The sequence below is a fragment of the Lissotriton vulgaris genome, chromosome 11 (genome assembly GCF_964263255.1).
Source record: "Lissotriton vulgaris chromosome 11, aLisVul1.2, whole genome shotgun sequence".
In the NCBI taxonomy this organism is placed as follows: Eukaryota; Metazoa; Chordata; class Amphibia; order Caudata; family Salamandridae; genus Lissotriton; species Lissotriton vulgaris.
In genome coordinates, this window is record NC_141699.1 from 746,992,291 (window position 1) to 747,016,232 (window position 23,942).

A 23,942-nucleotide genomic window follows, 5' to 3' on the forward strand; every position below is an offset into this window, starting at 1 on the left:
GCGGAGCGGGTGCGGCGAGGTCCGTTAGCAGGTCAAGGTGTGCTCGCAAAGAAGTAAGCGCCTCCAGGCAAATGCGCTTGGTTAAGAAATGGTGTCCCAAGGTTGCAGGAAAGACAGGAGTTTAAAAAGCCCTCCGGTGGGCGGGCCAACAGGGAGAGCGGACCGGAAGCTGTCACTCGGTCACGCAGGGACTCCTGGGTAATGGAGTCCCTGCAACGCTCGCAGCCCTGCTGCAGCCCTCGGCCCAAGTCCTGCGCTGTTCCACTCCCTGTAGAGTTCAAAGGTCCAGCCCCACTCAGATGACGGCGATGCGGCACCCGCGGAGCGGGTGCGGCGAGGTCCGTTAGCAGGTCAAGGTGTGCTCGCAAAGAAGTAAGCGCCTCCAGGCAAATGCGCTTGGTTAAGAAATGGTGTCCCAAGGTTGCAGGGAAGACAGGAGTTTAAAAAGCCCTCCAGTGGGCGGTGGGCGGGCCAACAGGGAGAGCGGACCGGAAGCTGTCACTCGGTCACGCAGGGACTCCTGGGTAATGGAGTCCCTGCAACGCTCGCAGCCCTGCTGCAGCCCTCGGCCCAAGTCCTGCGCTGTTCCACTCCCTGTAGAGTTCAAAGGTCCAGCCCCACTCAGATGATGGCGATGAGGCACCCGCGGAGCCGGTGCGGCGAGGTCCGTTAGCAGGTCAAGGTGTGCTCGCAAAGAAGTAAGCGCCTCCAAGCAAACACGCAGTGTGAGAGTCTGATTCCAACATGTTTGACACCAAACACAATACCGTTTGTGGCAGCCATTTTAGAGATGGTTATCATGCAGTCGCATAATTCACCTCTAAATTCGTCAATGACTGCTTCACTGACAACCCGGGAGAATAAACTCCGTAGGCTGCAGTGGTGTCCTGCTTATGCAGGGGCACCCTCTTACTTAGAACCAACTAAGCACCCTGCCTTCAGGATTGTAAAGTCCTGCTATAGGGGTGACTTACATGTTTTAAGTGCAGTGACCCTTAGGTATAGTAAACCTGTATCTTTAATAACTGGAGCACACTTACTGGCAGCCACCCCTCTCATGAAGGTATCTACAGTGAGAAGGATGTCAGATTGTGAGACTATCGCATTCCCTGGTAAATGGTGGTATGGCAGGTTTCTTGCAAATGGAAAAGTGGAATCCCACAAGTGGAACTTACCTAAAGTTAGGTGCCTCAGTCTTCCCGGTATATCGGCGAGGGTTAGGCCTGTGAGCACCGATTGTAAATATGAAGCCGGGAGATGGGCCCATACTCAGTAAGTAGTTTGCGTGCCAAGCTTCGACACGGAGCTTACTGCGTCCAAGGATGCTTGCGATTTGCACTCCAGGGAGGGGAGGGGGGGGTGAGGGGGAATGGAATTAAACCACTCAGTGCCTCAGTGCCTGTGGTGTGAAGGAGAGGTGGCGGGCTCACAGTGGACAAAGCGCAGAGTAAAATCAATGGCTGTGTCCCAAAAGGTATAAACTGAAAAAATAACAACTTCCAACAGTAAAATGTTGTAAAGAACAGGAGAAAGGCATTGTATCCTTACACCTGACTAATCAGGCAGTGTGACTCAATGCTATCAGGTATGTCCTAGGACAAAGTCAGGTGATCATAGGTAGCCTTATAGCCCGAGCGAGCATCCCTCGTTGGCAGTTCCATGGTCTACAATTAAAATATATAGGTTGAAGCTGAGTAAAGACAGAGGCACTCGCTCATGTCGTAGTGTTGTGGTCTTCACGAGTCAGATACTAAGAATGGGCACACATGTTGGCGCCCAGGGGAGCATAGCCAAGATCTACTGAGTCTAAGGTCCATATGGAAAATACCTTCAACTCACTTTTTGGCATCATGCTGGGAGGCAAACTGGTCTGTCAACTTCCCAGGCTTGACCACGGTATATATTGTCACTTAACCTTTGCTTGTCACTTTCGAGCCTATAGACCCAGCGTTGTTCACAATGAAAGACAACTGACTCTAAAGTACCTATACTTGTTGCATAGTTGGGCTTGTCAAATACCAGCCAGGTGATATTGTTCTTAGAGTGGGCATGCTGCAAAAAATGACTAGTCAGTTTTGTATTGTTTCTCTTACACCGCAAAGAGCTGCGGTGCTCAATGATCCTTGTGCGGACCTTGCGAGTAGTCATCCCAATGTAATTTAATCTGCATGGGCATCTCAATAAGTATATTACCCTCTCTGTGTTGCAATTTGTATGTCTGGGAAGTTACCATAGTGTTCGTAAGCCTAAATCAATCTGTGTAGTTGTTATAGTGTATGGGTATGCTGAGCATGACCCACATGGAAAGTGTTTCCTTACCAGTGGTAGGGACCACAGTGTGTTCTGTACTAACTGTGGTTGTTGGGTATGTGGTCTGGTGTGGACTACCATATCTTTGATGTTCCTACTGTGTTTGAGTACAAAGAGTGGTCTATTCATGTATTTAGTAGAGGCCAGTTTCTTGTCATATTCCTCTTCACTGTGTTGGTCAAGTGACTGTCGGTCCCTACACAGACTAACCTGTCATCACGTTGTTTGATGTGCCTACCTAGGAGGGCCTCTCTATTATTATTTCTGGCACGCTTATCTCCTCGGTTGATTTATTTTTCTGGGTATGCTCTCTGGGATAGGTTAGTACTAAGTGTAGTTGTATGTTCTTTGAATTTTCATATTTCGGTGCAGTTTCTCCTTAGTCTCAGAAATTGCCCTACTGGCAGATTATCCCTTAATGCACAAGAGTGAAAGCTATTGTAGCTCAGAAGGGAGTTCCTATCCATGGGCTTGTTGTAGAGTTCTGAATGAATACCACCGTCTTTGAGGTATAGCAAGAGATCCAGGAATGGTAGGGAGTCTTTGCTGTGTTCGCAGATAAATCTGAGATTGGTGTTCCTGGTGTTCACCCACCCTGAGAAAGCATGCAGTGTCTCTGTGTCACCTTCCCAGATCACCAAGATGTCAGCTATATATCTCTTCCAAATTTTCAGGTTCTCTGTGTATGGATTGGATGGAGGGTAGATGCAAGACGTTTCAAAATTGTGCATGTATAGATTTGCTATGCTCGGGGCACAAATACTCCCCATTGAAGTACCATTAGTCTGCCAATACAGATATTCTTTGTACTGAAAAAAATCATCTTTCATTGCTATTGTTGCACACTCCAATATGAATAAGGTAGGTGTCATGTCTTCCCGCGTTCTAGAGCTAATAAGATATGCAGTGGTCCTCAGTGTGTCACCTTGCGGGATATTCGTGTATAGAGTCTCTACATCGTAGGAGACAAGTAAATGTTTAGTTGGATCGAAAGTAATGCCTGTCAATGTGTTCAGAACATGCTTTGTATCCTGGAGGTAGGATGGCATTTCTGACACACAAGGTCGCTGGAACCAATCCACGAATTGTGATAGGGGCTCGAAAAGGGAGCCAATTAACCCTGGGTGAAGTACTACGCTGTGCTCCCGTAGTTTGCGAAGTTTGTGCTACTTTGCACTAAGAGAATTGCAAGTAGCACAGTGCTAACACGCGTAGCGGTCATTTTTTGCTTGTTCGCGGTCTTCAACGTCAAGTTGACGACCTCGAGCGAGCAAAATGACATCCCGGCTACACTTTTTCCTTGTTCGCCATCAGCAACATCAAGTTGGCAATCACGAGCATGGAAAATAAACCTCTCGGCAAGATTCTCAACGCAGGGAGGTCAGGTTTCTCATTGCGAGTGGTCGCGTATGCTCGAGACCGCTCGCAATGAGAAACTACCAGTCCACGTTGAGAAAGCTGCCGCTCGAGTAGAAATCTACTCGAGCGGCAGAAACGACCGCTTGCACTGTGCAATAGTGCAGACAAGCATCCTGCACTCTGCAGTCAGTGCGAACAGCATTTTGCACAGTACACTACGCAGTTTGCATACCTACGTGTAGCTCGCGTAGTGCGAAGTGCACTTCGCGTAGCTACGCGTAGCACTACTACACAAACTACGCCCAGGGTTAGAGCCGATCACCGAAACTATTGGTGGTCTAGTTGATTTCTGAATCTTCGGGAGTATGTTGAAATATGGAACCTTGGGATGAGTGGGTTGTAAGAACTCAGATTCACTCTAGTGATCCAGCCTGCTTCATATCCTCTCTCTATCAGAGTCTTGATGGTTTTCTGTAGTCTCTGAGTTGGGTCATTTCGTAAATGTTGATACTACCCGTGATCACTCAGTTGGCGGAGACGTTTCTGATGGTAATCTGTGCTGTTCATGATCACTATGGCTATAGTCTTAAGAGGGGTCAAGGTCTCATGGCTAAGATTGACTATTATGATGTATGACTCATCGAGGGCGGTGGATCCTTGGACATTGCTCCTCTTCACTTGTTGTTCAATCGTAGGGTTCCACTGTATATGTGGTCTCTCCTAGTATATTTGGTCTGGCTGTGTTGCCCTGGTTACTTGTCTTCTTCTACCGCTATTGCCTCGGCCCTCTGGATACTCTGCCAGGAAGAAAGACTGTTGTGCTGCTGAAGGACTGCCACTCTGCTGTACTGCTGCTTTGAAAGAACTAATGCCCTGCTGTGCTGCCTTCTTGCCGAGTTGGACTGGATCTGCGTCTCTTGAGCTCAGAAGCCAGAGTGACTCCATTGGCTAGATGGCTGTCCTCCTGATCTAAATCCTCATGGACATAACAGGCTTCCAACAACGTTCCCTCTGCACCTGGACTCATCTATGAGTCTATCCTACCAAGTGGTGCCACCCCAGACCTGGACCCTCAGAAGTGCACCTAAAGTGCATCCATGAGCAGCCTCGTAGCGCATCCAAAACAATACAGGAATTCGCACACCAGCCTCGACGCTTCTTGGAATTTACACATCCCTTCGGCTGCATGGCGCATCTTTGACTTGGATCCGCACAATGCTCTGTAACCTGGATTTCAGGTACTCTGTCAGTAAACCTAACTGGATCCCTGTAGCCATCCAACGTGTCATCGCAGATGGCCTGAACTTGTGACTTTGTCCTGGTCTGGCGTGACCAGATAGGCACAATTGGCTCTTTGCGCTGGTTGGTGCTATTTTGACCTAAAACTTAAAAAATGTAATAGACTCCAGTTCTACTAATTGGATGCTTGTCATTTTGGTCTTGATTATTTATTAAACTGAGCTCTATTTTTCTAACCTGGTGTGGGAACTTTTTGTGTTTTTTTCATCTCTTACTGTTTGAAGTGTTGCACAAATACTTTACACACTGCCGTCATGTTAGGCCTGACTGCTCTGTGCCCATCTACTAGAGGATTAAACACAGACTAATTGGGTGGTTGCCTATGCCTTTCCCTGACAAGGACTGTGGCTGCTGCTTGACCAGGGCTCACTCCCAATCAACCAGTAACCCATTTTCTAATACTGCATGACACCCAAACAGTGCCAGAAAGCCAACACTTAGCCCATTGCCCCAGAGATAGCACTGCCCACCACTCAGAACAGCTGCAACCAGGATCTTTTCCGCTGTGCTCCCAAATCAAGGCAGCCAAGCCTGTGAGTGTATGGGAGCAGTTAGAACCTGACTTACTTGACCTGCCACCATACCAGAGACCAACATCCGGCCCAGACACGTGGGAATTGGATTAAACAAAGATCTTCTCCCCCAAGCAAAATAATTTAATCCGGAGATCATCTTTCAGGGTAGACTGTCGAGCCTGATGCATACAGCCCTCCCAAAGCTAGACATAATGGTCAAACCTAAGCTGACCTAGTTCCACCCTTCAAAGACAGTTTGGAGCACTAAACTACACAGTTATGCAAGGGGGGGTCCCCATAGCCATCGCAAAGCCATACTTGTAAAACATTGAAAGGATACTACCACTGATACAGGAAACCGAGACCTCACCTCACATACTTAAGGGGAACATATATATACACAAATCTATTGAGATCCAGGGCACTACTGGCCACTTAGACTCACCAAAGGAGGATGGCCCGCATCCGCTGGCACAAATACGTAGGTAGGGCCAGATCAACCCTCTCATACTCGCCACTGACCCCCATATGGCCCCTACCACACCAACAGACAGTCACAAAGTGCCACAATGTGACACCATGGAAATAAGCTGACTCACTTCTATGTGGAGGGAACGCTGCATACTGTCTAGGAGCAATGGGACCATGGCACACGTATCCCACAGCAGAACATAGAAGATCATTAATGCATTGTTCACTGCCCCACTAGTGCAACATCACAAAATGGACGCTGGGGTTGGGGAGCGCTGGGCAAAAGAAACGCCTACCGATCTCACTGACTAGCAATGTGAGTGCGCATCACAATAGGTTAAGGAGGTGTCATGAAACCCAAGGTTCCGCTACACACAATTTAATTACCTGCACCAAGCGTATCTTTACACCACAACATATCAAACACATGTTTACAAAGGCCTCGGTGCTCTGCACAAGGGGCAACTCACCATTTGTGAGATATTTCCATATGGTGTGGGATTGTCCGGTAGTACAATGTGCTCAGACTAATATAGGGGTAACCTTCTTGACCCTAGTAGAGCGCATAGTATTGCTTACACCAGAAACATACATGCTAGGCATTAGAACTAAAGTGAAAGGGGAGTAATTCTTCCATAAATTTCTCGACCTGTCCTTTGTGTTGTTTAAAAGATAAATTGTGATTTCGTGGATGCCCTGTGCAGCTCCTGGTACAAAGAGCTGGCTCAAGGCTTTACTTAGCTGAGCAAAGGCAGAGACAGCAATCATGATAAAGTCTTGAATTTATGGAGGCGAGGGACAGAGGATAACATTATGGGATATTTACATTTGAATCTGGAAGCAAAGACCGACATGTGTCCTCCTTCACCCTGTGTGCCCATAAAATATCAATAGGATACTTGCACTAGGACATTGCCCACACTCTCTGACACACTTCCTATGTTACACTATCCAGTTGAATAAATAGGATGCAAAGAGCGCAAAATGCCGCTGCTCGTGTTTTATTTGCTCTGCCCAAAACCTGTCACACTTCCCCTTTTCTTCGGCGATTACATTGGTTGCCTATAAAGCAAGCATTCAATTCAAAACCCTCTGTCTTACCCATAAAATCTTGTATAGCGCCGGCCCCCAAACTCTTCAAGGACTATGCTCCTTTTATACCCCTACGCGCGCACTTCGCTCAGCGGACCTTTTCTTAGCACGTACCATTAAGATACGGAGGAGCAGAGCTGGTGGCCGCTCCTTCAGGTATTTGGCCCCTAAACTTTGGAATTCCATCCCCTTAAAAGCTCGAGCCACCTCAAATCATCTGTTATTTCGCAAACTTATAAAAACTTGGTTGTTTGCATCCATCTAATAACCCTCTGCCGCATTAGTGGTAGGCATGTCCGCAAGTGCTGGGATGCCCCGTTGCTGGGGTAGCCATGCGCTATACAAGATTCGGTAACATAACATAACATAACAATGAACTTTACCAAAGGGCCTGAATGTGAGTTTGACGAATAGTGCTCCATTTGTTAGGGTGTAGGAGGACATTGGTTCCCCCATGCTGAAGGACTACCATCCTTCTAATTTACAAATTTTGATAAACATAACTTGTACCTAATTACTAGTAGTTTGTGTACCTTATTTTTTGGCTTCGGTTTAGGTAAGGCAGTGAATGCACTCCCAACTCTCACAATCGGGGAATCAGTCAGCATGTTTTTGCCTCTCGAATCAGCCCTCTGTTTGACATCCTGTAAAACAGAAAAAAGGTCAATACAAGTCCCACCAGTTAGCATTCCCATAGTTCTAGCAGTAGTTCACGTGTAAGGGTGGGTCTTTCATATGGGACAGCATTAGACCAAATATGTGAGTGTGTTAGGTCAATGTAGTGTCAATCTGGTCCTTACATAGTGAAGGCAGATTGAAACCATACCCCACACATGTGGGGTATGATTTTTATCAGAAGTGTGGGACCGTGGGATGGTTAGACATCTGTTATTCGCCTTTAGGTCTGGAGTTTTTTGTGACAGAGAATTGACGAAATTGTGATTTTTGTTGCATATATTTTGGAGATTGGAAAGGATTTTGGGTATTACAGTTTGATGGGATTCATTCAAGCCATATCCTATTGGATGACTCTGGAGTTCTAGTTTTCCGACATGTCCAGGGTTGGCAGGAGTTCCTGGTTGTCAGCCAGCTCCGGTCCATCAAAGAATGGCATGGTGACTAGTGCCTGGATCTTTGCTCAAATCAATGAAAAAATCCACAGAATACAGAGATGGGTCAAGCCTTGGAAGGGACGTGATCTTGGGTGAGACAAATTGTGGGGAATAACCCTGTTTTTGAGAAACAAATTGCCGAAAATCTGACAAACATCATATACAGCTGTAAACCTCGTCAGCCGATCAGGATGAAGGAAATCTGGCACCCACTGATAAAACTGTGAATAGAAATGTGCATAAATATTAAAAAGTTGCTTTTATGTTATATTTTCATACAGCTCCAGGGTCAAACTTATTATGAAAAACCAGGTGCTCTTAACCACCATTTCAATTTCATTTGATTGCAAAATATCACAAGTGCATGGCACCCAAGTTATTGCCCGTGGGCACACCAAACTCATGGAAAATCTGATATTCATGGTACTCCACACTCAAGAGACCCCGGGTCTATAGTTGTAGGACAGTCCTTCACACAGATAGGCTCCTGCATGTGGGATATTCTCCTGCAAGCCCACACCTGTGAAAAAACGCGATTTAGATACACATAGGCGGTAACTAATACCAAGTACTTTCTGTACCTTAGTTTTGGACTTCTGTTTTGGTAAGGTAGTGTATGCAATCCCAACCCTCACATTAGGGGAATCAGTCACAAGGTTTTCAATGCTGGTGTCTCCGCACTGTTTAAAACTCTATAAAACAGAAAAAAGGTCAGTAGCAGCTTGTACAAAGTTTCGAAACAGCCATCTATTTTTCATTACACTCCAGCATATGGTTACGATTAAAGCAGATTTCGTTAATCAGAATTTAGTTGATCTGATTACAGCAAAATTCAATCCCTATCTACAAATGAGAATCAACACAGGCTACACACTATGAGCCTGTTTAACAAGGCAATTACGTAACAGATGTGGCCCTTTTTTGATGCACTGGCAGCGCTATGGGCCTGCTCATATTTACAAGGCCATGTAAAGTCACCCTGAATGACTTTTCATGGCCTTGTAAATATGGGCCCCATTCACGCATTACTCTGAATGGTGTTGCTTACGGTGTTCCCACCCAACATCCATCGAACCTCACACATTTCCAGATTTACAACGTTTTGTTAAGATAGGAATGCATCAGAATCCTATGCCTCCCCAGGGGGAGGCCTGGACAATAGGTTTCCTATCACAGGGATGTATAACCACCTCCCCAGACAGACTTTAGTGTATTCGGGCTGGGCTGGTGCACTCAGTGAATGCTTTTCAGACAGTGCTGGGGGCACACTTGGTGTCCCTGTGCATACCCCGGTTCTAACGGGTTGCAGGGGCACTCAGCCCCTACTCTGGCACAAAACGGGACAAAGGGGAAGGGGTGTTACCACCCCCACCTTGGGTCCTCCCATAGGTGGGACCCTAGAGTAAGTACAACCCCTAAACTTAGTATAAGTATAGGAACCCAGTCATTAGGTGTTTAGATTATCCTGGAGGAAACTCTGCAACATATATCCTGTCACTTCGACATTCTATTTCGACTAGAAGACGGAAGGATCTCCCTTGGGGTCAAGGAGTGACTCCCCTTTTCAATCAGGCACCAAAGAAGCATCTTGCCGGTCTGCATTTCCAAGGCTCCCGCTGGATCCTGAAGGATTTACGACACAGGACACGGACTTACAGACATCTCTGAGGCCACACGAGATCACAGCAAAGCTGAGACCTGTAGCCATCACGAGAGACGTGGGACCGGAACTCCTGGACACCGTGCACATTTGCTAGTGCACCTACTTCCCGAGCTTTCCCGAAGTTGTGCATTAGGCTACTCGTAGTCCAACCCTGAGCACCATCTGCACCAAAGATTGTGGGCTGACACTCCATGAGTGTTCAGTGGACCCGCTTCTAGCATTTATGCTTGAGGCCCCTTCGCCATCCCTGGTCCGTCAACTGGTGGGTCCCCACGAAGGTAACTCTTTTGTTTCTTGGGCTTCTCTGGTTGATCCAGACGTGCCCTGACTCCCCTCCAAAGGCATCTTCTTATTGCCTGCCTGGTCACTGGCTAGTGACCCAGACTCTGTTCCCTTTGCTTTCAGGTTCTTCAGATCTCCGATCCACCCTTAGATCCATCTGGACACTTTCCAATGGCCGCCTGCAGCACTTTTCCGCAGCTCGCCATGGAAAACTAGACGAACCCGACACGAAAAAACACCTATGCACCCGGCTTCCCTGGGTGAGATAACATGAGTACTCCGGTGCTCCCGTGGGTCTTGACTCTCGAGCTATCTAGTTCTGAAGGGGTTGTCTCCAAGTTCACTTCTAAGTGTCCCTAATCTTTAAAATTCTAATTGCAATTTTCCCTATAGAAGTCAATGGTGATTGGGGACTGTGTTTAGACAATGCACGCGTCCCCCGTGGGTCTGCTGCGTCACTACCTTCGGTAGCTCCTGGTTGCCCCAGCGGTTCTACATGCCCTAGGCATTGTCTCTATGACTGTAGTGGTACTTAAACCACTTTCTTAGTACATGGTTTGTGACGCCCCTAGGGCTAAATGTATACTGTGCTAATTTACTGTGTGCTAAATAAGTTTACTGTGTGTACTTTTGCCTCTAGCCTCATAAAGAGACTAGATGGATGTGTTTAGATTAAATACATATATTTTATATATATAACCTGCTGTGGTTCTCCTTTCATTTGGTCATTCACAAGATTATAGACTGGTAAAACAAGCTGTTTTACATTCCTTCAAGACTTAGCCTGAAGGCTGCTCTCCACAGCTACCACTAGGATAGATTTCTATATAGGTTGTCTTTAAACCTATCATCATAAGGGTATTTGGGGGGGCGTGGCTAAGCACGCAATGGCGGCGTGTCCGGGTAGAGCTCCGAGCTGAGCTCCCCTACCACAGGCCATTTATCCGAGATAATTGCTAAAAATCTGGCCCTACCTATCACCGGAGCTGTGTGGGGCCGACCTCCGTGCCCCTGTCAAGGTTGGAGCCGAGCGGAGATCCCTGGCCAGTCCTGCGGCGGCGTGGAGTTAGCGCCCCCCTGGCGGGCTCTCCTGGCCGGCGTGGGTTTTGGCGCAAGCGTGGGGCCGTGCTGTGACCGCGAGGCCCGGCCGCTGCTGTTTGTGGTGCGACGCCTGCGGGCTGCGGAGCTGGATCTGTCCCGAGAATCATCAGCGGAGCTGCATCGGGACAATACCTGGACCCCTGCCTCTTGTGGGGTGTAGCGGGGGCTACTGACCGCTCCGGAGACGGAGAGATCGGACAAACCCCCTCTGTGGGCCTGCCTGGTCGGCGCGCAGGTCGGCGCGGGGCCGGGGTTGGCCACACCCGCAAGGCCTGACCGGGTAGGACCTGCGGGGCGGGACCCGGAAGCTGCGGCAAGTCTTCACAGACCCTACCCCCTGCGGATGCTGGTGCTGCGTGGGGGGCCCTGCTGGATCGGCCGTCCCTGAGGAGGGCCACGACCCCTGCCACCTGCCTGATCTGTAGCAGGAGCTGCTGTGCACTTGGCTGACTCCTTTGGCTGGGGTGGGGGCCTGCCGAGCCCGTGGGCGGCACCCAAGGGTCCCCCCTGCTGGAGACCATACCCAGGGGCGTTCGTGCTGGACAGTGAGACGAGCGCCGGCAGAATAATCATGAGGTGACCGGCTTCCCAAGCTCTGAGCTGGAGATACCCTCCATTGGTGCGTGGACTCCTTTATATACATTGGCTAGCTGCCCCTCTGGCCTCGGGGTGGACATCTACGCGGGGCCCGAGGTGGAAAATGAGCGGCGTCATCTGCCCTGTTGGGGCCCCAGACCTGACCGCCTCGTCGCTGGATAAACCCCCCTTCCGTAGGGAGGGGAGGGAGCTGTGTGAGGTGCCGTGGAGGCACGCTGTCGTCTTGGTTGGCCTTGGGGTGCTCACTGAGGTAATCGGGGCCACCCGGATGACTGGCTGGATGTGCAGGGCTGCTGGCGGCAGCCAGGGGACTGTGGCTCTCACATCGGACCCGCAGAGCGGGGAGGGGTTTGCTGCCTGGGCACGACGGAGGGTACTGTCTACACGAGGGGAAGACACCTTACTCCTCCTCCTTACTTCTACCGAGCTGTGAACATTCTCCTTGGTGTGCGATGTGGCCACCCACTTGACTTAGAGGAGCTGTTGCCCCCCGCCCCCCTCAAGGACCTGGGGGGGGCTCCCCGTGTGCACCCGAGCACCACACCACATCACGCTGCCCATGTCTGGGGGACCCAAGACGAGGGCCGGTGCTAGCGGCACACAGGTGAAGATGGCAAAATTTACAGATTACGACCAGACCAGCTCCAAACTAGACAGGATGCTGGTGGCGATGGAGCGACTAGAGGAATCATTGCAACTGACCCGCACATTTTTGGAAACGAAAATTGATAGCGTTGCCATTGACCTCACGCACCTGAGGGCTGACCACAAGAAGCTATCGGAACGCACGGCTGCCCTAGAGGCCACTGTGGCCGATGTCACGCCCAAGGTCGCGCAGACCGATAAGCATGTCCAAGACCTCCTCAGCCGAGTGGAATTCCTGGAGGACCATGCGGAGGATGCGGAAGGGAGAGCGAGGAGGAACAACGTCCGCATCATAGGCCTGCCGGAGCAATGGGAAGGTAGGGAACCGGAGGTGCACATGGAGCGCTGGTTTAAAGACCTACTTCCCGAGGGCACCCTCTCTCAGCATTTCGTAATGGAGCGGGCCCACCGGGTCCCGACGCAGCCCCCTCCTACAGGCTCCAACCCAAGACCCATGCTTATTCGTGTCTTGAACTACCGGGACCTCAACGCCATACTGCGAGAGACTAGGAAACTGTCTGACGTCAGGGTTGACAACGCCAAGATCATGTTATTCCCTGATTACACTGTTCAAGTACAACGTCAGCGGCACTCTTTCCTGGCAGTGAAACAGCGACTCCGCAGCCTAGCCCTGAAATACTCTCTTCTCTTTCCGGCTCGCCTACGTGTGGTAGCCCAGGACAAGACCCATTTCTTCAATACTCCTGTGGCGGTTGAGGCTTGGCTGAACTCGGGCATAGACACGGAGCCCAGCGCGACGCCATCTGCGTCGACCATGCGGCCCGCCCGGGGGCACCGGCGCCAGCGCAGGCGGAGGCCCTCGCTGACGGGACGAATACGCGAGTCAGAGGTGGGCCCCACGGCCGAGCTCATGCACAGTGAACAACAGGAAGCCCTTCGGATGGTGGCGGAAATCAGAGGTTCATTGAAAGTGGACCCCACATTGGAGGCCAGCCCCCGTGGGATCCTAAGCGATGACGAACGTATTTATGGACTGCCGGATTCACAGGTGTCGACAGACCTACCAGTTGTCACCCCGCAAACTGCCGACTTCAGTCACTGAGGACAGTCTGGAAAGTTTGGCTCTTTTTGTTTGACCCTGAGAATTTTTACTACCTCTTGGAGGTTTTCTTTGACTCCATGGACCACAACTGTAGCATCGGCGAGGCTGCCTTGCCGCAGGGGGGAATTTGGATCTGGCTGACGAGACGCTGTGAGTGTAGCTCTGCCAATTCAGACTTGGAGTGAAAACAACCATTGCCCACTGGCTGTGGGGCGGCGCTGCGGGGGTGGTCTGACCCCCCGGAGGTGAGTGACATATTGGAAGCTGCCCGGGGGCGCCGACGGGCGGCGGGGTGCTAAGCCCGGAGGAACCGTGACCCCGAGCTGCAGGCGCATCCGCTGGAACTGGGCCGACTGCCAGGTGATACCTGTGGGGGGGATGCGCCCTCAACCTGATCACATAATGTGCCGGCAGAGACAGAGCCAAGTGCTCAGCGACCCCCCTCCTGAACTCACAGTCTCTTTAGCTCACTAGAGCGTTTGGACGATAACATGTTCTGCAGTCGACCTTTTGGTATTTTGTTGTTGTTTGCCTCAGGGCTGGTTGATTCCCCTTTTTTTTCTTCCCCTAGATTTCCCTTGCATATGATGGGTGTGTGCGAGGGTGCTCTGATGATGTCAGTGGGTGTTTAACCAGCCGAACGGTGTTGTCAGCTGGTGGTGGTGGGCTGGGGGGGTGGTGATGGAGAACCGGATGTATTATGGCTGTGAGTAAATTCTGTACATCGAACGTGCGCGGCATGCACACACCGTCACACCGTTACCAGATCTATTCATATCTCAAACGACACCAGGTACACATAGCACTGCTGCAGGAGACCCATCTGACTGGCCCAGAGACGCTAACGCTACACAGTAGATGGAGGGGACAACTGTACGCTACTGGATTTTCAGCATATGCGCGAGGGGCGCTGATCTGGGTGCGCCCTGGGGTCCCCTTTGCACTCTCCCACTTTAGGGTAGACACGAAGGGCAGATATGTAGTAATTCACGGTAAGCTGGATGGACAGCTCATTGTTCTTGCTTCACTTTATGCCCCAAATACTGAGCAGAGCTCCTTTCTCACACGGCTGTCATCAGTATTGGCACCATGGCATGGTGTTCCTTTCTTGCTCGGGGGCGACTATAACTGCGTATTGGACACCTCCTTGGACTGGTCATTCCCCCCTTTAGCCAGCGCAACGGTACATGGGGCAATGAGGGTACTCACGGACTGGGCGACGCAATGGGGCTTGCATGACGCTTGGCGAGGTCGCAATCCGCACGACAGGGTATATTCATACTACTCAGGCGCCCACTCATTGCATGTCAGGTTAGACAGATACATGCTGACAAACGACCTGCTCCCCCATGTCACAGACACTTGTTACCTAGGCCAAACACACTCTGACCATAACCCCCACACCCTAGCCCTGACCTGGGAACGCCCGCATCCACCGGTGCCTACTTGGAGGCTCCAGCCAGAAATGTTGCTGGATGCCCCGTTCAGAGAGGCACTCTCGACCCGCCTCTTACAATATTTTGAAGAAAATAACCACACTGCCTCCACCCCACAATTGGAATGGGATGCATTTAAAGTCGTCACGAGAGGCCACTGTCTGGGCATGCAGGCGGGAATGCGGAAGCAGATAGAGGGAGAGCTGACGCGGGTCGGATCTGACCTGTTGACTGGGGAACAGGAGGCTGTGGAGGGAGACGATGGGACCCTGATAGCAGCCAGGGAGCAACACACACAGTTGCTTAACAGGCTGAAAATTTTAAATTATGCTGCCCACTCAGCACGCACTCATCACTTTGGGGACAAGCCTGGTAGATTCTGTGGGAATTTTTGGTTGGGTGGGCGTTATTGGAGCAGGAGGGGGGAATGGAACCCTGACTTGCAGTGCACTTCCGGCCGACACCGCCATTTTGGTAGACGGTGCGGTCTAGTTGTTTTTATCTTGCCCTCACGCCCTCACGCTGCCCTACTTAACAGGGACTTTGCGCGAGCGCGCTAGACCCTGACACCTTTCCCTTCAGGTTCCTGAGAACTGTCTTTTCCGCCCTCTGGGCGGTGCTAGGGGTAGGTCTTCGGGCTCAAATGCAACACGTCATGCAGGAGTGCAGCGGACAGGCTGGCGGCGCACCAAAGGCGCGCCAAAGGCCGCCATATCGCTACAAGGTCTGCACAAAGGCCGCTGTATCGCTACAAGGTCTGCACACAACCAGTCTGTTCCCTACCAGCGACACATTAGATCTACTGTTGAAATTCGATATACTCACAAAAAGAACCTCCTTTCCTGAACTGTTAAACTGTACAGTATCTACTTGTACTTCAATGAACCAGGACAGGTTAGGTATTAGTCTAGACATCATGGTCTACTATCTGAATACTCGTTCGCTTGTCAATCATCAGTTGGATATTTTTTCCTTATTACTCTCAGACAACCCTAACCTTTTGCTGCTGACTGAGACATGGCTCATGGAGGACTCGAGCTCTGACATGCTGGTGGCCATACCTAATAACTACTACATTATACATGCAGACCGTCCTTCTGACAAAGTAGGGGGAGGCGTGGCAGCTATCATTCATAAGGATCTTAGGTTCTGTCCCTTGCCTAGCCTTTCCCTTAAAGACACTGATAATTTGGTGATAAAACTAGAATTCACCCATGACTCTTTTGTCTGTGTACTCCTCTATAGGCCCCCTAACAAGACCCCCCTCTTTCCCGCTGGAACTTAGTGAACAGATAGCTAAACTTGCTACTGATCATGCAAAGGTAATACTTGTGGGAGATTTTAATTACTGGTATAAAGACCCTGAGGAGGGACCACACTTGGCTGAAATGACAGACTTGCTTATGAAATTGAACTTCACCCAGCAAGTCCTGTGCCCTACCCATCAGAAGGGACACATCTTAGACCATGTCAGGACGAATGGGATAGGGATTTCTACTCCGACCGTTACACCTTGTATTTGGTCTGATCACCATCTACTGAAATTTACCTTAAGGCTTCCATTAGCTGAGAAACCTAGCACCGCTGTTGGTGGTTTTGCTAGGAAATGGAACTCCGTTAACAAGGAAGATCTCCTCCGTTCCTTAGCCGACATGGTCCCTTTGGCTGGGCCGAATATAGAGATGATGGAAACTAACATCTCAAATTGGCTCATGAATACCAGTAATAAACACGCCCCTCTTACTAGATTAAAAACCACTTGACGCGCCGATGCTACAAGATGGTTCTCCACTGAACTCAAAAATTAGAAGTTGCTGCTCCGTAAATTGGAGAGACAATGGCGCTTGAAGTACTGTCAGGAAAAAAGACTGATGTATACAACTGCTAGGAAAGAGAATAAAAAAAAATTATTGTGGCTAAAGCCGCTCACTTTTCTACTCGTATCATTAACTCAAATAATAACTCCAAAGAGATTTTTAATATTGTCAATGAACTCTCTAATCCAGAGAGGATACTATTGAAGGCAGTCCCATCTCAGGAACCAGCGGCCACATGCATCAACCTATTTAGGAAGTGAAACGGTGCGAATCGGTAAATTCGGCCGATTGCGATTCCTAAATAGGTTTTTGGGATGCATCAAACATTTTTAGAAAAATCGCTATTTTTAGCGAATTCCAAAAATGCGATTGCTTTTAAGGAATCGCAAATTTGCGATTCCCTAAAAGCAATGCATGATTACTTTTAAAATTGCGAATTCGCAATTAGGGGGTGCAAATTACCACGAGGGTGAACCTCGTGGTAATTTGCGAAAATGTATTAAAATGCTCAAAATTGCATTTTAAAACACTGTCATGTTACGGACACACATGTCCTTAGGACATGTGTGTGTGAAACATGCACTTCAAAATACATTTCAGGGGTGCAGGGGGGGGGACCCATGGAATGCATTAACATTTTGCGAATCGCTAATTGAAATTCGCAAAATGTCAATGCCTTCCTATTGATTCCTATGGGCCTTTTGGCCCATAGGAATCAATGGGAATTGCGAAATCGCAAATTAGAATTCGCATAGAATTTGCGATTCTGTAAAAATTGCGATTTTTACCGAATCACAAATATTGTGCGATTTACATCATGAATCCCATTTTGCGATTCCTTATTTGCGATTCCCTAAAATTTGCAAGTAAGGAATCGCAAAACCGGACTTTGATGCATGTGGCCGTATGTGTCTCCCTTAATGACTATTTCATTGACAAAATTACCACTATTAAAAATAATATTCCTAAGCTTTCTTGCGTATTTAGTTCCGCTGATCAGTTCAAAAATAATCACTCATTAAGTCAATTTTCCAGAGAGGATACTATTGAAGGCAGTCCCATCTCAGGAACCAGCGGCCACATGCATCAACCTATTTAGGAAGTGAAACGGTGCGAATCGGTAAATTCGGCCGATTGCGATTCCTAAATAGGTTTTTGGGATGCATCAAACATTTTTAGAAAAATCGCTATTTTTAGCGAATTCCAAAAATGCGATTGCTTTTAAGGAATCGCAAATTTGCGATTCCCTAAAAGCAATGCATGATTACTTTTAAAATTGCGAATTCGCAATTAGGGGGTGCAAATTACCACGAGGGTGAACCTCGTGGTAATTTGCGAAAATGTATTAAAATGCTCAAAATTGCATTTTAAAACACTGTCATGTTACGGACACACATGTCCTTAGGACATGTGTGTGTGAAACATGCACTTCAAAATACATTTCAGGGGTGCAGGGGGGGGGACCCATGGAATGCATTAACATTTTGCGAATCGCTAATTGAAATTCGCAAAATGTCAATGCCTTCCTATTGATTCCTATGGGCCTTTTGGCCCATAGGAATCAATGGGAATTGCGAAATCGCAAATTAGAATTTGCATAGAATTTGCGATTCTGTAAAAATTGCGATTTTTACCGAATCACAAATATTGTGCGATTTACATCATGAATCCCATTTTGCGATTCCTTATTTGCGATTCCCTAAAATTTGCAAGTAAGGAATCGCAAAACCGGACTTTGATGCATGTGGCCGTATGTGTCTCCCTTAATGACTATTTCATTGACAAAATTACCACTATTAAAAATAATATTCCTAAGCTTTCTTGCGTATTTAGTTCCGCTGATCAGTTCAAAAATAATCACTCATTAAGTCAATTTTCCAATATTGACTTGGAAACTTTTCAAAAGCTCTTACTGAAGGTCAAATCAGGAGCTCCATCTAACTGTTGTCCCCCGCGTATACTTAAAGATTGTCTTGTGGCCTTCCCTGGCCCCGTATTGGCTCTAATGAATGAGTTTCTTACCTCGGGAGAAGTTCCCTCGGCCTTTAAAAAGGCTATAGTTGTCCCTTTATTAAAGAAACTCAGAGCAGACTCCACATTGCTATCTAACTGCCGTCCAATTTCTCTGCTTCCATTCCTCGCAAAGTTGCTGGAGACTTATGTTGCCAATTGTCTCTCTGACTTTTTGGAGGAATCTAAATATCTCGATTCCCATCAGGCAGGTTTTCGGCCGGCTCATTTGACTGAAACAGTCATTGTGGCGGTACTAGATACTCTCCGAGACCATGCTGATAGGGGTTCCCCCCGGGTATTGGTTCTCTTAGATCTTTCTGCCGCTTTTGACACGGTCGACCATGCTATTGCGGGTGTCCGGGGGGCGGCCGCTTGCTGGTTCTCTTCCTTTCTGAAGGATAGGTCTCAGGCGGTCCATCAAGGGCACTATCTCGCCTCCACTCAGAAAATCTCATGCGGGGTCCCGCAGGGTTCGGCACTGTCACCCCACCTATTTAACATCTATATTTCCCCTCTGATTCATTCCTTGAAGGAGATAAATGTGACAGTCCTCAACTATGCAGATGATCTGCAATTGGTCTTTGAGATAGATGGCTCTAACCGCTCAGTGGCGGATTTTCAGCGAATGGATAGCAATCATTTGAAACTGAACCCGGGCAAGACAAAGCTTGTCCTGACCAGGGAAAGCTGTAAATTTTGGGGTCCACATTATTGGCCCGTGGAGCTGGGCCCACCTCCTTCCCCTTCCAGCTCAGCTAAAACACTGGGAGTCTCCCTTGATAAGGAACTCACATTGAAATCCCAGGTGGGCAATGTGATCTCGAAGTGCTTTCTCCAGATGCGTAAGATCAGGAAAATTCACTGGTTCTTCACCCAGGATGCTCTGATCCGGATCATAGCTGCCACTGTTACATCCCAACTGGATTATGCAAATTCTGTGTATCTGGGTATGCCACTCTATGTGTTTAAGCGTCTGCAGTTAGTACAAAACCAGGCAGCTCGGCTGGTCACGCGACAACCTAGATGGCAACCAATTAGTCCTGTGCTTGAGAAACTACATTGGCTTCTGATCTCTCAGCGAAGTGCTTTCAAAACAGGCTGCCTTGTTTTCAAGGCTCTGCATGCTAAAAGTCCTGCATTCATCAACAATCTATTACCCAGATATGTTCCCAATCGGACCCTTCGCTCAGCCCATCTCTCCCTGTTATCTGTACCTAAGTTCAAACGTGTGCGTCAGGGAGGCTGCCGCTTTGCTTTCCTGGTGCCAAAACTCTAGAACTCGTTCCCTTTGACAATTCGGTCTTGTACTGACACTATGCAGTTTAGGAAGCTCCTTAAGACCTGGCTGTTCCGGCAAGCATATAACTTGGTATAGTGGACAGCTTGCTGTCTGATCAGTCTGTCCTCAGTATTCTCTGTTTTCTGGTCAGCGCCATGAAGCCACCCGGTGTAAGTGCGCTTGATAAATAACCCCTAACATGAACATTAACATTACTATCGTGGTTAATCAGGCGTGACACCCAGACCCCCCCCCGATAATGTCCGTTTATACAACACAGGGCGTTGCTGTATACACACAAAGGGCTATTCACGAAGCCTTCACGACACACTATGAGGGACTTTACTGCTCTCGTCTGCGGGTCTCCTCCACCGACATCTTGGCATATCTATTTGCCTTACCCCTGCCAGAGATCAATGATGTGCAGCGCGACGACCTGAGGGCGCCGCTCACGTCAGAGGAACTCCGAACAGTCGTTTTTTCTCTCTCTAATGGGAAATCCCCGGGACCTGACGGGCTACCCGCAGAGTTTTATAAAGCCTACTCCATTATCCTAATCCCCGAACTACTGCGCATGTTCGAAGCCGCAATTGCTGATTCTGCTCTTCCGCCCACACTGAATGAGGCGAACCTAATATCTCTTCTAAAGCCGGGCAGAGGCGAGACCAATATGGGTTCGTACCGACCTCTGGCCTACCTCAACACAGATTATAAGATCCTGGCATCCACATTGGCCCAGCGGTTGACGCCCCTGGTGCCTGCTCTTGTCCATGCCGACCAAAACGGTTTTGTACCAACTCGCAGCACATCGTACAACATCAGACGTCTGTTTCGAATACAGAGCCTAGCCACGCCCTGATGGCCCCATTCGGGGTGCTTGATACTCGATCTCGAAAAGGCATTTGACTCTGTGGAATGGACCTACCTAGCGTCGAAGCTGCATGACTATAACTTGGGCGACGACTTTCTCCAGAAGGTGGAACTCCTGAACCAGAGACCCACGGTACGAGTTCGCACGGGCAGGCTGCTTTCTGACCTGATACAGGTATGCAGAGGTACCAGACAGGGTTGCCCCCTCTCCCCCCTAATTTTCGCCCTCATGATGGAATCCTTAGCGGTGAGACTCCAGCCTCCGGTGTAGAATGGGGCATCCCCTTGGCCTACGGGGTTCATGCGGTGTCACTGTACGCTGACGACCTGCTACTTTACATCAGACACCTGACCTGCTTCCCACCTGTACTCACCGACATATTTCGTGCATTCGGAGAGATGTCGGGTCTTAAGGTAAACTGGGCAAAGTCAGGTGTGTATTCCTTTGACGCTGCGACGCCGGAAAGTGCCATCACGGTACTGGGCGAACGACTTGCCTGGTACCCAACCACTTTTCGCTATCTGGGGATATACATGTATCGAGACCCCACCGATGTCTTGGAAGGCAATTTAATAAGGGCAATCTCATCGCTCACGACACACTCTCCCACTGAACGTCCTGAGTCAAATCACTCTGACAAAAATGATAGTGTTGCCAAAATTACTGTATTTCTATGCCAACCTGCCAATTTATGTCCCTACTCGTATATTTCGCGAGTTGGAGACTCTGGTTAGAAGGCTGATATGGAATTCGGGGCAACCCAGGGTTGCGCTAAAGACTCTCTATGCACCGGCGGAAAACGGAGGACTGGCTGTCCCTAATCAGGAGCTCTACTACCTAGCTGTGCAGCTTCAATGGGTGACCTACTGGCTGCGTGGGAAAAATCTAGGAGACACAGACACGGTGGTCATGACGACTGCACAAGTGCACGCACTTTTTCACCCACTGGCTAGAATCCACTGTCCCGATCAGCTGCACCTGGTGGTGGCACGGAAGTGCTACGTGCGAAGTCTGAAACTCACGAGCCTTACCAAGCCATATGCTCTGGTTCTGCCGTTGCTGGGGACGCCCTGGGAAGACGGTGCGCTCACGGAAGCGGCACTATGCAGCTGGGCACGGGCTGAATTAGACACGCTGGGGGACCTGTTTACAGAAGGTGCCCTAATTCCATTCGAGGCTCTGGCCGCAGACACGGGGCTACGTGCGGGACAATTCCTAACACATGCAACACTCATACACATACTGACACAGGCTTGGGGTAACCTTATGGAAGAATTGCCAACCCACCTGCTAATCCAATATTTGCATGTGATGGGAAACGGATCACACGTGGTGCACTGGCTCGCACAGGCCTTACACACACACACACAATTTTCCCCACAGTGGTTAAGGGATAAATGGGCTGAGGACAGGGGACTGGACTGGACCGACAAAGAATGGGCGATGATAATTGCCGGGGCACTGAACATTCCGCGTAATTCTCGCTTCAAAACCATCCAATACTACATAATACACTGGGCATACTTATCCCCAGACAAGATAAACCGCTATTTTGGACTCACCACATCGGCCTGCCCCAGGTGTGGACTACTAGATGCAGGTTTCTTACACATGCTTTGGGCTTGCCCTTCTATACACGACTACTGGAAGGCGATATCGACCTCCCTGATGGCGGGGACGGCAGGAGGTTTACCACACACGTGGGAGGCCCGTCTATTGGGCCTTTATAAGAGGACAAAGCAGACGAAGGTCCCGGATAGATTTTGGGACCTTGGGTTAATAACAGCAAAAAGACTTATTACTAAGTGCTGGAAGAACAGCGAGTCTCCTCGGGCGATACACTGGCGTAACTCCTTTGATAATTGGGCAAGAGCGCAGAGCGTAGCATTGCACAGGGAAGAAACAGCGGGGTTTCGCAAGTACCCTATAGCCTGGGATGATATTCTGGCTGCTTTCCACCGGGCGTGTCTGCAAGGAGGTATTATTTAGACACACTCCCCTTAGATCGCTGCCCAGACGATACTGCCGGGGCCGGAGGCAGCTAGGCGCGACAAACTCATGCTTACGCCCCTATGAGTGGGCAGACTCTGCCGACTCACAACCAATGGACACGCCTGCGAAGTGCTGATGGATGTGACCTTCGCGGGACTGGGGGAGAAGCCATGGCCGCCCCCCCTCAGGCCCACCCCCCCCCTGCGTTCCCCCCCTCCCCCTTCCCCCCCTCTCCCTCTGCTCACGCCCCGGGGTCAAGCACTGCATTGGAGGCCCCCCCCTTATCCCACTGTAACGACTCCAAGCCGTTTTGGACGATTTACTTGGCTGACAGAGTAATGTGCACATCCACCCTTGCCCGTGCTACTTCCCATCTGATTTGATTTCATTATGTTTTTGGTTCCTATTTTAACGAGTTCTAGTTCAAAGTTTATTATCCTGTGTAAAAGGTATTTAATATCGATTGCCCAGCGGATCCCCCTAGGCCTCACCCAGTGCCGCTAAGGTGGATTAGAAAATGCTGACCCTACAATTCCCTTGATACACGCACTTTCCTTTGGGTATGGAGCAGGAGGCACACCTTAGATATGGGGACATTGACATATGATATACATGACCTGACACACAGACGCGCTCAGACTGTCCTGTCCTCTTCCAATATACACCTTACACCCGGAATGGCACCAATACACCAGCCCATACCTGATTCAGATTGCTGGAAGTAATCCTGATTGGTCACAAGTGGGCCAGATTATTTCTGAACTGTTAGTTTAATGTCAAAGGTGTACTAACCCGGATGTTTGCATTGCAGGACATATGTGACGAAACATTGTCATCTTAGCGAACTGTTGCTGTTCAAGTGTATCCTTGCGCAGCTGTATTTGACATTCTTGCCGTATTCTTTTTCCACATTGTCTATGGGGGACAGATACCAAAAACTAGCCTATTCTATAACAGCTGCTGCTTTTCTTTTATTGTCATGCAATCTCATATAAGAAATGCAATAAAAAATATTCAAACAAAAA

At 49.2% G+C, this 23,942-nt stretch overlaps 1 protein-coding gene across 1 annotated transcript in view; it reads right to left on the reverse strand.

The window, feature by feature from the left end:
• The window catches only part of LOC147683443 (uncharacterized), a 212,721-nt gene that overhangs the window by 14,133 nt on the left and 174,646 nt on the right, over positions 1 to 23,942 (reverse strand). Inside the window, exons 6-7 of the mRNA XM_086942531.1 lie at positions 8,740 to 8,850; positions 7,634 to 7,690 (exon numbers count right to left, since the gene is read on the reverse strand). Of these exons, the coding sequence (XP_086798657.1) occupies positions 7,634 to 7,690; positions 8,740 to 8,850 (168 nt within the window). The remainder of the gene's footprint in view (positions 1 to 7,633; positions 7,691 to 8,739; positions 8,851 to 23,942) is intronic.